This window comes from Phaethon aethereus (assembly GCF_964289735.1).
Source record: "Phaethon aethereus genome assembly, chromosome: 35".
Lineage (NCBI taxonomy): Eukaryota > Metazoa > Chordata > Aves > Phaethontiformes > Phaethontidae > Phaethon > Phaethon aethereus.
The window spans coordinates 216,741-231,432 of record NC_138611.1 but is presented as its reverse complement, the minus strand read 5'-3'; the positions used below and the strand labels follow the sequence as shown (position 1 = coordinate 231,432).

Sequence of the window (14,692 nt, the reverse complement as noted above, 5' to 3'; positions counted from 1 at the left end):
GATCCCAGCCATGATCCAGGCCGGGTTTTGCCTCCAACCCCAATCCTGGGTGGTGAATCCGGGCCGGTTTTGCCTCCGACCCCAATCCCAGGCACGAGCCAGGCCGGGTCTTAGCTCTGACCAAAAGCCTGATCCAGGCCGGGTTTTCCTTCCCCCCCTCCAGCTCCAAGCCGTGATCCGGCCCGCCTCCGGCCCCCGATTGGCTGCAGCCAGGACCCCGCCCAGGATCCACTTCCGGCTCTTACCCTGCGATCCAGCCCCGCGTTTCCCCTCCCCCCCGCCGGCACCACCCCCTCATTATCACCCTCATTTGCATCTCGTTACCTCAGCGACCAATTAAAAACATCCAGACGCCTCTCCCCTGCCCTCCATGGGGCGTGGCATAGGCGGGGCGGTGCCGGGGCGTGACCCGTAGGTTGACCCCGCCCCTTCAGGAGGCGGAGATTGGGGGGTGGCCCCGCCCCCAGCTTTCGGCCCCCGCCCAGCTTTCGGCCCGCCCCATTCCCCGAGGAGGAGGGAGGACGAGACGGACGGGAGGTACAGGGGGGGGGGGGGGGGATGTGGGCGGGTGGGCCATGTGGGGCGGGGGGGGGGGGGGTGTTGTGGGGCCCCCCCGGCCCCTGGGACCCCCGTTTTTGGGGGGGACACACACGCGCCCCCCCCCCCCCGCCGCGCGGTCACGCGTGCGTGTGTGTCCCCCCCCCCAGATGACGTCGGGCGCGGCGCGGGCGCTGCTGCACGTGGCCCGGGGGGCGCTGGCCCCCCCGGCGCCGGGCGCTGGTACTTCCTGCTCGCCCTGCGGCTGCTGGCCTTGGCCTTGGCCCGGGGGGCCTGGCGGGGCCCCCCCCACGACCTCCTCTGCACCTGGGCCCCCCCCGGGCCGCCCCCGCCCCCGCCCCCGCCGGGGCTGCGCCGCCTCTGCGCCGCGCTCTGCTACGACCGGCACTTCCCCGCCCCCACCGCCGCGCTCTGGGGCCTCTCCTTCCTCCTCGCCCTCCTCCCCATCACCCTCCTGCGCCTGCTGCACCCCCCCGCCCGCCGGCCCCGCCACAAGATGGCCGCCGGCGGCGACGGCGGCGCGCTCGTGCGGACGGACGAATCGGGAGAGGGCCGCCCGGCCCCGCCCGCCCGCCGATGCCACGTGGACGACAGACGCTTCCTGGATCGGCGAAGCCAAGATGGCCGCCGGGGGCCGCCCGCGCGCCCAATCCAAGATGGCCGCCGGGGGCTATCCGCAGGCCCAATCCAAGATGGCCGCCGGAGGCCGCCCGCAGGCCCAATCCAAGATGGCCGCCAGGGGCTATCCGCAGGCCCAATCCAAGATGGCCGCCGGAGGCCGCCCGCCGGCCCAGTCCAAGATGGCCGCCGGGCGTCGCCCCGGCACCGCGCCGACTAGGCCCGACGCGGCCGCCGGCCGCCCTCCCCCCTCCCCGGCCCCCTCCCTGCCCGCCCTGCCCGCGCCCGGCGGCCATGATGGGCGCGGCTGCTGGCGGGTGTGGCTGGGGGCGGGGGCGGCAGCCGCGCTGGCGGCGGGGAGGGGGCCTTCCTGTGGGCGGTGCTGTGGCGGCAGCTGCCCGCCCTGACGGCCGTTCCCATTGGCTGCCGCCTGCCCGCCGCCCCCTGCCCGCCCCTCGCCTGCGCCCTGCCCGCCCGCGCCGACAAGATGGCCGCCCTCCTCGGCATCGCCGCCTCGGCCGCCGTCTCCCTCGTCACCGTCGCGGCCACCGCCGTCATGGCCGCCGTCCGCGCCCTGCGGAGGGGGCGAGGCCGAGAAGGGGTGGGGCCTGCCTAGGGCGGCCATCTTGGAGTGGGCGGAGCCTAGGACCGCCATCTTGGGAATGGTGGAAGGTGGCATCTCGGGGCAGGCAGGGCGGGGCGGCCATCTTGGGGTGGGAAGGGTTGAGGGCAGCGGATTGGTTGGGCTGAGGGCGGCCATCTTGGGGCGGGCCGAGGGCAGCGGATTGGTTGGGCCGAGGGCGGCCATCTTGGGGCAGGCAGGGCCGAGGGCAGCAGATTGGTTGGGCTGAGGGTGTCCATCTTGGGGCGGGAAGGGTTGAGGGCAGCGGATTGGTTGGGCCGAGGGCGGCCATCTTGGGATGGGCAGGGCCGAGGGTGGCCATCTTGGGGCGGGCAGGGCTCAGGGCGGCAGATTGGTTGGGCCGAGAGCGGCCATCTTGGGGTGGGCAGGGCTGAGGGCGGCCATCTTGGGGTGGGCAGGGCCGAGGGCAGCGGATTGGTTGGGCTGAGGGCGGCCATCTTGGGGTGGGCAGGGCTGAGGGCAGATCGGCCATGGTGGGCATGTGGGGGGGGTTGAGGGCGGCCATCTTGGCGTGGGCAGGGCCATACTGGGCCGCCTCCGGGAGGACCAGTGGCTGTACTGGGTGGTGTCCCCGTACCAGTTGCATCACTGGAGCCCTGGAGCGGTCACACCAGCTTGGCTCCTTGGCGGCCATCTTGGGCTGCTTGACCGCAGGCTGGCGGCCATACTGGCCCAGCCTGTTGGGGTGCGGCAGCCATCTTGGCTCGGCGCCCACGCTGGACGGCCATCTTGGCTTGGCCAGGGGTGGGTGGTGGCAACCGTGAGCTGGATGACCACCGGTGGCCATCTTGGGTGGCTGGTGGCCACGTTGGGTCTATTCCCACGCCCCTTCCCCCCGCCGAGAGCGCTTGGGTGGCCATCTTGGATCGCTCGGCAACAGGAGACCACCGTGGCATCGAGCGGGCGAGCCGGCGGCCATCTTGGATCGGGTGGCGCATGTTGGACTGGGCAGCCATCTTGGAAAGGGCAGCGCTGTGAAGGCAGCCATCTTGGATCCCCTCACCCAGGCCCCTTTGAGGGGGTAAACTGGGCCTTTACCCCATTTTGGGGCCGATTCCCGCCCACCGCGAGCACCCAATAAACTCTGGCGCTGGAGGAATGACGTCATCGCCCTCGTCGGCCACAGGGCGGGGTCCCGACGCCTGGGTCCCTTCCCCGCTGGGGACGGGAGCCTGCAGCACAGGCCCTCATTAGGCTGCCCGGCTAATTAGTACCCCGCGGCTCTGCGAGTCACCCCGGAGGCACCCATGGGTGACGGAGGGGGGCGGAGGAGGCGAGGAGGGGGACGCCCGGGGTGCCGCAGCGGTTTCGGCCTCATGACGGGGGTTTGTTTGTTTTTTTATTAAATAGCTCCCCACCCCCCCCCCAAAAAAAAAGTGAAAAAGGAGAAATATCGCAGGTTGTCGCCGGAAACGCCGCGCGAAGCCCCGCCCTTCAGCGGGGGCGCGCGGACGCCTTCCAGCCCTGCCGGCAACAGGAAGCCATAGCGGTTATTTCGGGGAGGCCGGGGGGGACGCGCCCTGGACGCCGGGGTCCCCGTTAACCTGGGGGTCCCCTGGGGGGTCCGGCAGCTCCTCCATGGCCACCGAGTCGGGCGTGGCTTGGAAGGTGCTGAGCGTGGCCCCACCTTGGCCGGTGGCCACGGTGGCCACCAAGGGTTGGGTCACCGTCCCCGCCGCGCCGCAGCCGTCGTCCTCGGGGAGCTGAGCCGGGCCGGCCCACGGCCCGAAGGACGTGGAGCCCGAGCGGTGTCGCCGGCAGCGGAGCCACGCCGCCGCCAGCAGCCCCAGGGCCACCAATGTGGCCACCGTGGCCACTGCCACCACCAGCCACCGCCACGAGCTCTCCTGGGGGACCGGCGGACCTGCCGTCTGGCCGGACGCTGGGTAGGAGGCCATGGTGGCCTTCGGGCCCGGTCGAAGGCCAGTGGTGGCCTCCGAGGTTGAGTGGTGGCCCGTGGTGGTCTTCAAGGCTGGTTGGTGGCCCGTGGTGGTCGTCAAGGCTGGTTGGTGGCCCGTGGTGGTCTTCAAGGCTGGTTGGTGGCCCGTGGTGGTCTCTAGGGTTGGTGGGTGGCCAACGGAGGTCCTTGAGGTTGTTCGATGGGTCACCATGGCCTCCAAGGTCACGTGGTGGCCAGCAGTGGTCTCCAAAGTTGACTGGGGGCTGATGGTGGCCTTCGGGGCCGGTTGCTGGCCATTGGTGGTCTTCAAGACCAGTTGGTGGCCCGTGGTGGACACGGGGAGTTTTTGGTGGTCGGTGGTGGCCTCCAGGGATCTCTTGGGGTCGGTGGAGGCCATCAGGGCCAATGAGGGGGCGCTGGTGGCCACCACGGCTGCTTTGGGACTGGTGGTGACCACTGGAGCTGGTTGGTGGCCCATGGTGGCCAATGGGGATGTTTTGGAGCCGGTGGTGGCCACCGGGGCTGTCTGGTGGCCTGTGGTGGCCAGCAGGGAGCTGGTGGCCACTGTGGCCGGGTAGGAGCCCATGGTGGCCCCCAGGGCGGTCCCAGTGGGGGGGTCCAGGGGGGTGGCGCAGGCGGCCAGGAGGGCACAGAGGGCAACGGCCAGATGAGCTGGGGGGTGGCCCCCCATGGCCCTGGGCTGGGGGGTGGGACCTGTGGGGCCACAGGAGGGTGTCACCCTGATGGAGTCCCCATGACACCCTATTGCACCCATGGGACCCACCCAGTGCCCAACAGCACCCTTGGGACCCCCACAACCCTTCTTGGGACCCCCGAGTCCCCACAGCACCCTTGGGTGCTCCACAACCCTCTTGCGACCCCCACGTCCCTCTCGAGACCCCCAAGTCCCCATAGCACCCTTGGGTCCTCCGTGACACCCTTGGGTGCCCCGTAACCCCCTCGGGACCCCCAGCTCCCCACGGCACCCTTGGGTCCCCCAAGGCCCCGGGTGCCCCATAACCGCCTTGGGGACCCCCGAGTTGCCACAGCACCCTTGGGCGCCCCAAATCCCCCCTTGTGCCCCCCAACCCCCCCCCCCAGGACCCCCCACGCTGGTACCTGTGGGGCCGCGGCCGTTGGCGGGGGATGGCGCGAGCGCGGCGCGGGCAGGAAGCGGGGAGCGCGGGCAGGAAGCGCCGCCCAGGGCGGGGCCCCCCCATGGCTCCCGGGGGGGGGGGGGGCCCCCACACTTATGGGGGCTGGCAGCAGTTTTGGGCCTCCCCCCGCCCAAGTCCCAAGAGACGATGGCAATTGCAGGCTGCCCCATAGATGCGGGGAGACGCTGGCGGTCTCGGGGCTCCCCATAGATCTGGGGAGATATTGTCGGTTTTGGGGCGCCCCGTAGATCCTGGGAAGACACTGGCGGTTTCAAGGAGCCCCACGGATCCAGGGAGATGCCGGCAGTTTCGGGGCCCCCCCATGGGTCCTGGTTGAGGCCACGGTCCCGCCCGGTTGTTTCAGGGGGTCCCGCAGCTCCCAGTCGGCCGTTTCGGGACCCACCAAAGGTCCTGAATGACTGTTTCAAGTGACCCCCCAGCGGCTCCTCCTGGGCGGTTTCAGGGCACCCCACGGCTCCTCGCTGGGGGTTTCAGGACCCGGCTGGTGATTTTGGGGGTACCCCATGCTCTGACGTCACAGTTTCGGCGGGCCCCGTGCCTCCCGAGCGGCGGGTTCAGGGCACAGTCCCCGTTGGGGGTTTCGGGGCCCCCCATGGCTCCCAATTGGCGGTTTCAGGGCACCCCGTCGGCTCGGCAGGGGTGCTTCGGGGGTGCCCCGCGGCGCCGGTTTCGGGACCCCCTACCCCCCTCTGCGCTGGAAGAAGGCCCCAATGTCCCGCAGGGTGATGTGGGGCTGGGGGGGCCCCGGGGGGGGCCCCCGAGCTGGGGAGGGCGGGGGGGGCTCCTCGTCGCCCCATGGCGGGGGAGGGGCGCCCCACAGCTCGGGGGGGGGCGGGGGCCCCCCCCGCAGCAGGCGTTGGCACAGCAGCCCCCCCGCCACCACCATGACCCCCCCCAGCGCCCCCAGCCCCACCATGGCCCAGAGGCAGCGGCCGCAGGGGGGGACCCAGTCCTGGGGCAGCGCCGTGGGGCGCCCCACGGCCCCCGCGCCCCACAGCAGAGCCAGCGCCAGCCCCCACAGTGGGGCCATGGCGGGCGGGGGGAGGGCCTGGGGGGAGTTCGAGGGGGGGCCCTAAGGGGCTGCTATGGGGCAGAGAGCTCTATGGGGCTGGGGGAGCCCTGTGGGACCCCTAAGGGGCTCTATGGGGCTCTGTGGGGCTGGGGGATACCTGTGGGACCCCTAAGGGGCTCTATGGGGCTGGGGGATACCTGTGGGACCCCTAAGGGGCTCTATGGGGCTCTATGGGGCTGGGGGAGCCCTGTGGGACCCCCAAGGGGCTTCTGTGGGGCTGGGGGAGCCCTGTGCAACCCCTAAGGGGCCCTATGGGGCCAGGGAAGCTCGCGGGGGGGGGGGGATAAGGGTTCTATGGGGCAGGGGGGGCCATGGGGTTCCTTCGGGGCTGCTATGGGGCCGCTATGGGGCCCAGAGAGCTGCGGGGGGGCAGTGGGGAGGGCTAGAGCTCACCTGCGCCGGTGGGGGGGGTGTCGTGGGGCCCTATGGGGCGCCGTGGGTCGCTATGGGGCAGAAAGCGGGTACCCCATGCCAGGGCCCTTCCGCCCTCCACGTCACGCGCGCAGAGCCTGCCCCCCGCCCCCCCGTTCCGTGGGGCCCGGATGCCGGGGGCCCTTGGGTGCAGCCTGCGCCAAAACCCACGCCCGGGACCCCCGGGGGCTCGGGGGGTGCAGGTGGGGGGCGGGGGGGTCAGGCTATGGGGCGCTCTGGGGGTGCTGGGGGGGTCCATGGGGGTCCTGGGGTGTCCGTGGGACGCTATGATGGGGGTGCTGGGGGGGTCTATGGGGTGTCGGGGGGTCTATGGGGCGCTGTGGGGTGCTGGGGGGGTCTATGGGGTGTCGGGGGGTCTGTGGGGCGCTGTGGGGTGCTGGGGGGTCTGTGGGGTGTCGGGGGGTCTGTGGGGCGCTGTGGGGTGCTGGGGGGTCTGTGGGGTGTCGGGGGGTCTGTGGGGCACGGAGTGGGTCTGTCTGGGGTCTGTGGCCCGGAAGACCCCTCCCACCACTCTCCCCGCCCCTCCCAGTGCCTCCCAGTAGCTCCCAGTTCCCCCCCACAAGAGACCTCACGGAGTCGGGGGCTGCAGCAAAAGGTGTTTAATCCCCCCCTGCCCCCAGCGGAGGTTCCCATCAGGCCTTGCAGTGCCGGGGGTCCGGGGGGTGTGGGGCGGATGCTGGACCTGGGGTGGGTCTGGAGACCCTCCTCGGAGGCCAGGGGTGGACGCTATGGGTCTGGAGACCCTCCTCGGAGGCTGGGGGTGGACGCCGTGGGTCTGGAGACCCTCCTCGGAGGCCGGGGGTGGACGCTATGGGTCTGGAGGACCCTCCCCAGAGCCCAGCCACGGCGCCGGGAGGTCACCGAAGGCCCCCGTGGGCTCGTCCAGGGGGTCTCCGGGGTCCTCCCCGAAAGCCGCCCCCGTCTCTCGGGCTCCGGCGGAGGAGCCGTCCACCCCGGGGGTCTCCGGGGACCCCCAGAAGGCGTCAAGGTCGGGGGTCTCGGGGCCGACTTCCTCCTCCTCCTCCTCTTCCTCTTGGTCGGGCCAGTGCACGGGGCCATCCCCGGGCGCCGGGGGCCAGCGGGAGAAGCGGTAGAGCCCCCCGTCGCCCTCGGGGGGCTGCGGCACGTAGTCGTGGCAGAGGGGCCCCCCCAGCGAGGGGCCGCAGCTCGCCCGGTAGCTGAACTCCAGCCGGCCGCCCCCGGGGAAGCAGACAACCTCCCGGTGCCCCCCGGCCTCCACCGGCTCCTCGCAGACCCCCAACAGGTCGTCGTCCCACTTGTTGTCCTCGTCCCACACCTCCAGCCTCAAGCGGGCGCCGGGGGGCAGCTCCACCACCCCCAAATCCAGCCGGGCCCCCCACCGTGGCCGGTCGTTGTTCCACACCGTGGCCGTTTGCGCCCGCCGCCCCCCGAAAATCACCCAGACGTAGGCGTCGGTCTTGGAGAAGTGGTCCCCCCGCCAGCCCTGCCCGCCCCCCACCCACACCGTCAGCCGCGCCAGCCCCCGCCGCCGCGAGCAGCAGTCGGCGGTAACGGCGGCGTCGGCGAGGCAGCCGCATTGACAGGGCCCGACAAGATGGCCGCCGGCGCAGGCCCGGCTGCAGTTGACCCGCAAGGCCCGCCAGGCGATGTAATGGCCGACGGCCGCCCGTAGCGCCGCCCGCCGGGGCTCGCCGCGGGGCAGGAGGGTGTGGAGGGGCCGGACGTCGGCCGCCACCAGCCCCGGGGCGGCGGGGAGGCTTTGCAGCCATCTTGTGTAGGCCTCAGGCCTGCCGTAGAGTAGGTCGCCATGTTGCTCGCCTCCTTCCACCTCCACCAGCCGCTCGCTGTAGAGCTCATTGAAGGTGGCATTGGCTTCGTTGCCCGCCCGGGCCCGGCGGCACGCGCTGGCCGTGGCGCCCGCTCTCCCGGCGCCGCCGCCGGCCGTCACCTCCACCCCCAAGCAATCGGCCACTTCCTGGGCGCCGGCGCCCGCCATGGCGGCCTGGCAGGAGCGGATGGCGGTGACGGCCCGCAGGCGCCCGCCCAGCCGCGCCGCCCAGATGTAGTGGGTGCCGTAGGCCGCCAGCAGCTCCCCGTAGTCGTCCGCCGTGGCGGGGGTGAAGCGGGGGGGCAGGGCCCGCACGGCGCGGAGGAAGTGGGGGGAGGGGCGGGCGCGGGGGGAGATCCAGGTCCTGTCGGGGGGGAAGGGGGGAGGGTGAGACGTGGCGGCCGGGTGGTCTGTGGGGTGTCTGGAGGCGCCTATGGGTGCTATGGGGGTGCCGGGGGGTTGGGGGGCGGACTGAGGGACTGAGGGACGAAGGACGCGGGGCCGGGGTGGGGGGGAGAAGATGGAAGTGGTGGAGGAGACGGAGCAGGAGGAGGAGGATGGAGATGAGGAGGAGGAGGATGAAGATGGGGAGGAGGAGGAGGAGGATGAAGATGAGAAAGGATGAAGATGGAAGAGGATGAAGATGGGGACGATGAAGATGGGGAGGATGAAGATGAGAAGGAGGAGCAGGATGAAGATGGGGAGGAGGAGGAGGGACGGAGGAGCATGAGGAGGAGGAGGATGATGAGGAGGATGAAGATGGGGAGGATGAAGATGGGGAGGATGAGGAGGAGGATGAAGATGGGGAGGATGAAGATGAGGATGAGGAGGAGGATGGGGATGGGGAGGATGAGGAGGATGGAGATGGGGAGGATGGAGATGGGGAGGATGAGGAGGAGGATGAAGAGGAGGAGTGGGATGAAGATGGGGAGGAGGAGCATGAGGAGCAGGATGGAGATGGGGAGGATGAAGATGAGGATGAGGATGGGGATGGAGATGGGGAGGAAGAGGGATGGAGGAGGAGCGGGATGAAGAGGAGGAGGAGTAGGGATGAAGATGAGGATGAGGAGCAGGATGAAGATGGGCAGGATGGAGATGAGGATGAGGAGGAGGATGGAGATGGGGAGGATGGAGATGGGGAGGAAGAGGGATGGAGGAGGAGCAGGATGAAGAGGAGGAGGAGTAGGGATGAAGATGAGGATGAGGAGCAGGATGAAGATGGGGAGGATGAAGATGAGGATGGAGATGGGGAGGAAGAGGGATGGAGGAGGAGCGGGATGAAGAGGAGGAGGAGTAGGGATGAAGATGAGGATGAGGAGCAGGATGAAGATGGGCAGGATGGAGATGAGGATGAGGAGGAGGATGGAGATGGGGAGGATGGAGATGGGGAGGAAGAGGGATGGAGGAGGAGGAGTAGGGATGAAGATGAGGATGAGGAGCAGGATGAAGATGGGCAGGATGGAGATGAGGAGGACAAGGGATGAAGATGAGGATGAGGCTGGAGACGGGGGGACGAAGAGCAGACCCACCAGTAGTGCACGCAGCGCAGCTGCAGGCTGGCGAAGACGTACCGGTCCTGCCGCTGCCGCCGCAGCCCGAACTCGGCCGCCCGCGAGTGGGACCCGGCCATGGCCAAGGTCGCCCGCGGCCCCACCGCCCCCCCCAGCCCCACCCGCCACCCCCGGGCCAGCTCCTCCGCCTCGGCCGCCACCGTGGCCGCCGCCCGGGCGCCGGCGGCCACCCGCGCGCTCTGCCGGCACCGCCGTCCCGCCCGCCACCCCCCGACGCCGGCCGGCAGCCGGCGCCCGTGCCCCCCGCCCAGGGGGTCCGGGCAGAGCAGGCAGCCGCCCCCCGGCCCCCCGGGGTCCCCCCCGGGGTCCCCCCCGAGGTCCAGCACGCGGCCGGCGCCGAGGCTGAGCGTGGTGACGTCCAAGCTCCAGCCCAGGGTCTGGGCGCCGGGGGCCGGGGGGGCGGCGGCGCAGGCGTCCCCCCCGGCGCGGCGGCAGCCGGGGGTCCCCGGGGAGCAGCCCCGAGGGCGAGGAGGGCGAGGAGCCAGAGGCGGGAGAGGGGACGGCGTGGGGCGGCCATGGCCTGGGGGGAGAGGGGAGAGGCGGGGTGGGGGCGCGGCGGCGGCGGGGTCACGGCGGGGGGGACGTGGGGACGCGGTGGGGGGTCTCGGGGACGGGGGTGGGGACGGGGGGACACAGTGGGGGTCACGGGGATGGGGGTGGGGTCACGGCGGGGGGTCACGGGGACACGGGGGGGGTCACAGGGATGGGGGTGGGCATGTGGGGACGTGGGGACGGGGACGTGGGACGGGGAGGGGGACGCACCGGCAGCGGTGGGGTCACGGCAGTGGGGACGGGGGGACAGGGACGGGGACGTGGTGGGGGGACACGGGTGGGGTCACAGTGGGGGGACGTGGGGACACAGCGGGGGGTCACGGGGATGGTGGGGGGGACGTGGGGGGGGGACACAGGGACGGGGACCCCGTTTTGGGGAGGGGGACGCGACGGTGGGGACATGGGGGGACGTGGGGGGACGTGGGGGGAGGCGGGGGGACGTGGGGGGACACGGGGGGACACGGGGGTCCCGGCGCCACCCGGGTCCCCACGTACTCACCGGCGGCAGCGACAGCCGTGGGGACACCGGGGGGGGGGGGATGGGGGGGGCCCCGTCACATCCTCCCCCCCCCACCCCCCCCCCGCGGCTTCACACCCCCACGCCCGCGGGGTGGGGGAGGGGCCGGCCGGCCGCCTGGGTGCTCTGGAGGGGTGGGGGAGGGTCAGGTTGACACCTCACCCCCCACCCCCCACCCCCAAACGTCTGGGCGGGCGGGGGGACGGGGGGAGGGGTGTCAGCCCCCCAAGGAGGGAGCCAGCAGCCGGCCTCACCCCCACCCCCTCCCCACAGACACAGGATGTGGGGCAGCACTTGTGGGGGAGGGGGAAGTTTGGGGGGGGGGATCCAGGCGGCCGGGGTGGGGGAGGGGGCACGCGAGGCGGGGCGACAGGTTTGGGGTGAAAAGTGCTTTATTTGGGGGCGGGGGGGGCCCAGGCGCCCGGGACGAGGTAGCTCAGAATCGGGCCCATGGCGGGGGGGGGGGGGGGGAGGTGTGGCCCCGCCCCTCCCCGAGACAGGAAATGACATCATTCCAGACAGGAAGTGGGTCCCGGCTAGAGTGGGCGGGGCTTAAGGCAAGAGAGGATTTGTGCTGGCCAATGGGAGTGCAGGCGGGGCCCTCATAAAGCCCCGCCCCCTCCCTCCAACAGGAAGTGACATCAGCAACCTGGCAGCAGGGGGGGGCGAAATGGCCGTTGGTGGCGGCCCAGTCACGCCCAATTTGTCCCAGTAACCTCCCCAGTCACTCCCAGTTCATCCCAGCTCCCCCCAGTCACCCCCAGTAGAGCCTCTACCACCCCCACGTGCCCCCCAGCCCCCGCCGGTTGGTCCCAGCACCCCTCCCAGGCCCTCACCAGTGCTGGCAGTGGGCGGCTACCCCGTTGCCACGGTAGCGGCGATGATGGCGACGATGATGATGACGGTGACGCTGACGCAAACACCCACCAGCAGCTTCTTCTGAGGGGGGGAGGGGGGAGACAAGGAGGGTCAGGGGACCCAGGCGCCGGGGGAACCCAGGTGTGCGGGGTGGGGTTGGCGGGGGGGGGACACACCCAGGGACACACACCCGGGACACCCCCAGGTGTCTGTGGGGCGGAACCCAGGTGTGCGGGGTGCGGTTGGCAGGGGGGACACACCCAGGGGACACCCCAGGGGGACACCCCCAGGTATCTGTGGGGCGGAACCCAGGTGTCAGGGGTGGGGTTGGGGGGGGGGACACCCCCAGGGGGACACCCAGGGATCGGGGGGGGGGGGGTGGGCGGAACCCAGGTGTCTGTGGTGGCGTTGATGGGGGGACACACCCAGGGGAACACCTAGGGAGTCGAGGGGGAGGGGGAACCCAGGTGTCCGGGCTGTGGTTGGCAGGGGGGGACACCCCCACGGGGACACCCAAGTGTCTGTGGGGCGGAACCCAGGTGTCCGGGGTGGGGTTGGCGGGCGGACGGCTCCCAGGGGGACACCCGGACTTCCGGCACCTGGCGCGCCCCCTGCTGGCTGCGCCGCGCCGCCCCCAGGTGCTGCTGCCCTTTGCGCAGGCGCGTCCCCGACTCCTGGATGTTCCGCTCGATCCGGTCGATCACCTCTCCCTGCACCAGCACGGACCAGTACGGACCAGTACGGACCAGTACGGAGCCGCACACGCCAGTACGGCCTGTCAGGGAAGTGCCGCATCCCCCCTCCCCCGGTCCCTCCCAGTGCCCGTCCCCCCAGGCGCATCCCAGTGTCCTCCCGTGTCCCTCCCACTTCCTCCCAGTTCCCTCCCACTTCCTCCCAGTGCCTCCCAGTCCTCCCCCGGCTCCCTCCCAGTCCCTGCAGTGCCCTCCCAGTGCCCCCCAAGAGCCGCCCAGTCGCTCCCAGTGCCCCCCAAGAGCCGCCCAGTCCCTCCCCATGCCCTCCCAGTTGCTCCCAGTGCCCCCAAGAGCCTCCCAGTGCCCTCCCAGTCCCTTCCAGAGCCCCCCCAAGAGCCTCCCAGTCCCTCCCAGTGTCCTCCCACTTGCTCCCCGTGCCCCCCAAGAGCCACCCAGTCCCTCCCAGTGCCCTCCCAGTCATTCCCAGTGCCCCCCAAGAGCTGCCCAGTCCCTCCCAGTGTCCTCCCACTTGCTCCCCGTGCCCCCCAAGAGCCACCCAGTCCCTCCCAGTGCCCTCCCAGTCATTCCCAGTGCCCCCAAGAGCTGCCCAGTCCCTCCCAGTGTCCTCCCAGTTGCTCCCAGTGCCCCCCAAGAGCCACCCAGTCCCTCCCAGTGCCCTCCCAGTCATTCCCAGTGCCCCCCAAGAGCTGCCCAGTCCCTCCCAGTGCCCTCCCAGCTGCTCCAGTGCCCGCCAAGAGCCTCCCAGTCCCTCCCACTGCCCCCCAGTGCCCCCAGCACCCACCTGCCCCTCCAGGGTGCTCCCCAGCAGGGCGAAGAGCTCCCCCAGCTCCCGCAGGCCCCTCTCCAGCCGCTGCAGCTCCCGGTGCCGCACCCCCACCTCCTCCAGCGCCGCCCGCGTCGCCCGCGTCGCCCCCAGCACCTGCGCCGGCACCCAGGGCGCCCCCGCTCGCCATCAGCACCCATGGGTGCCCTCAGCAGCCCACGGGTGCCCCCGATGCCCTCCAGCACCCGGGGGTGCCTCCTAGAACCTATAGGTCCCTCAAGGGCTGCAGACGGCTGGGGGCACCCACGGGTGCTATAGGGCACCTATGGGGTCTCTGAGCCCCCCGGGGCCCCCAGCACCCATGGGTGCCCCACTCACGTTGGAGATGAAGACCTCGCTCTGCCCCGTCTCCAGCATCTGCTCCAGCTCCTCCTCCGTCACCGAGGCGCTGCCGGCTGGGGGCACCCGGGCGTTTGGGGACCCCCACCCACAGGACCCAGGGGCCTGGGACCCCCACCCCAGAGGTCTGGGACCCGCACCCAAGGGACCCAGGTGTTTCGGGACTCCCTCCCACAGCACCCTCAGGCACCTAGGACCCCCACCCAAGGGAGCTGGGTGTTTGGGGGGGGACCTAGGGGGTCTGGGACCTCCTCCCCAGGGGTCTGGGACCCCCACCCAAGGGACCTGGGTGTTTGGGGGGGAGGACCTAACAGTTCGGGACCCCCTCCCCAGGCATCTGGGACCCCCACCCAAGGGACTCAGGTGTTTGGGGACTCCCTCCCACAGGACCCAGACATCCTGGCGCCCCTCCCCACAGCACCCAGGTGTCCGGGACCCCCACCCCAGGACCCCCAAGCACCCGAGACCCCCCCTCCCCGGGGCCCGGCGCGCACCGATGTGGAGCTGGCGGCGGATGCGCGCCAGGCTGCGCTGGCGGTACCGGGCCTGCGCCGCGTGGCAGCGCCCCGTCAGCGCCAGGAACTGCTGCGACAGCACCCCGTGCTGCGGGCGCCCCGTCAGCGCCCGCCCGGGACCCCCGGCACCCCCAAACCCACCCGGGGACGCCCGAACCCCCCAGGGACCCCAAAGGCCCCCCTGGGACCCCCAAACCCAGATGGGGACCCCTGAACCCCCACCCAGGGACACAACATCCCACCCAGGGACCCCCAAACCCCCCCGGGACCCCCAAACCCACCCGGGGACGCCCGAACGCCCCAGGGACCCAAAATCCCCCCAGGGATCCCCAAAACCCAGATGGGGACCCCTGAACCCCCCAAGGACCCAACAGCCCCCCCAGGGACCCAACATCCCACCCAGGGACCCCCCAAACCCACCCGGGGTGCCTGAACCCCCCCAGGGACCCAACAGCCCCCCCCCGGGACCCCCAAACCCACCCAGGGACGCCTGAACCCCCCAAGGACCCAACAGCCCCCCCCGGGACCCCCAAACCCACCCGGGGACGCCCGAACCCCCCAGGGACCCCAAATCCCCCCTGGGACCCCCAAAC

At 71.7% G+C, this 14,692-nt stretch overlaps 2 protein-coding genes across 2 annotated transcripts in view; one reads left to right on the top strand and one right to left on the bottom strand.

Annotated features, from left to right (window-relative positions):
* Positions 1-14,692, top strand: part of TACO1 (translational activator of cytochrome c oxidase I) — a gene marked incomplete at its 5' end in the record, with an annotated part of 41,122 nt that overhangs the window by 820 nt on the left and 25,610 nt on the right.
* Positions 7,210-11,303, bottom strand: PRF1 (perforin 1; the record flags this gene model as incomplete). The annotated part of the gene is made up of 3 exons (XM_082012314.1): positions 7,210-8,575; positions 9,741-10,302; positions 11,300-11,303. 3 exons carry the CDS (start codon positions 11,301-11,303, stop codon positions 7,210-7,212), a joined length of 1,932 nt encoding a protein of 643 aa, XP_081868440.1.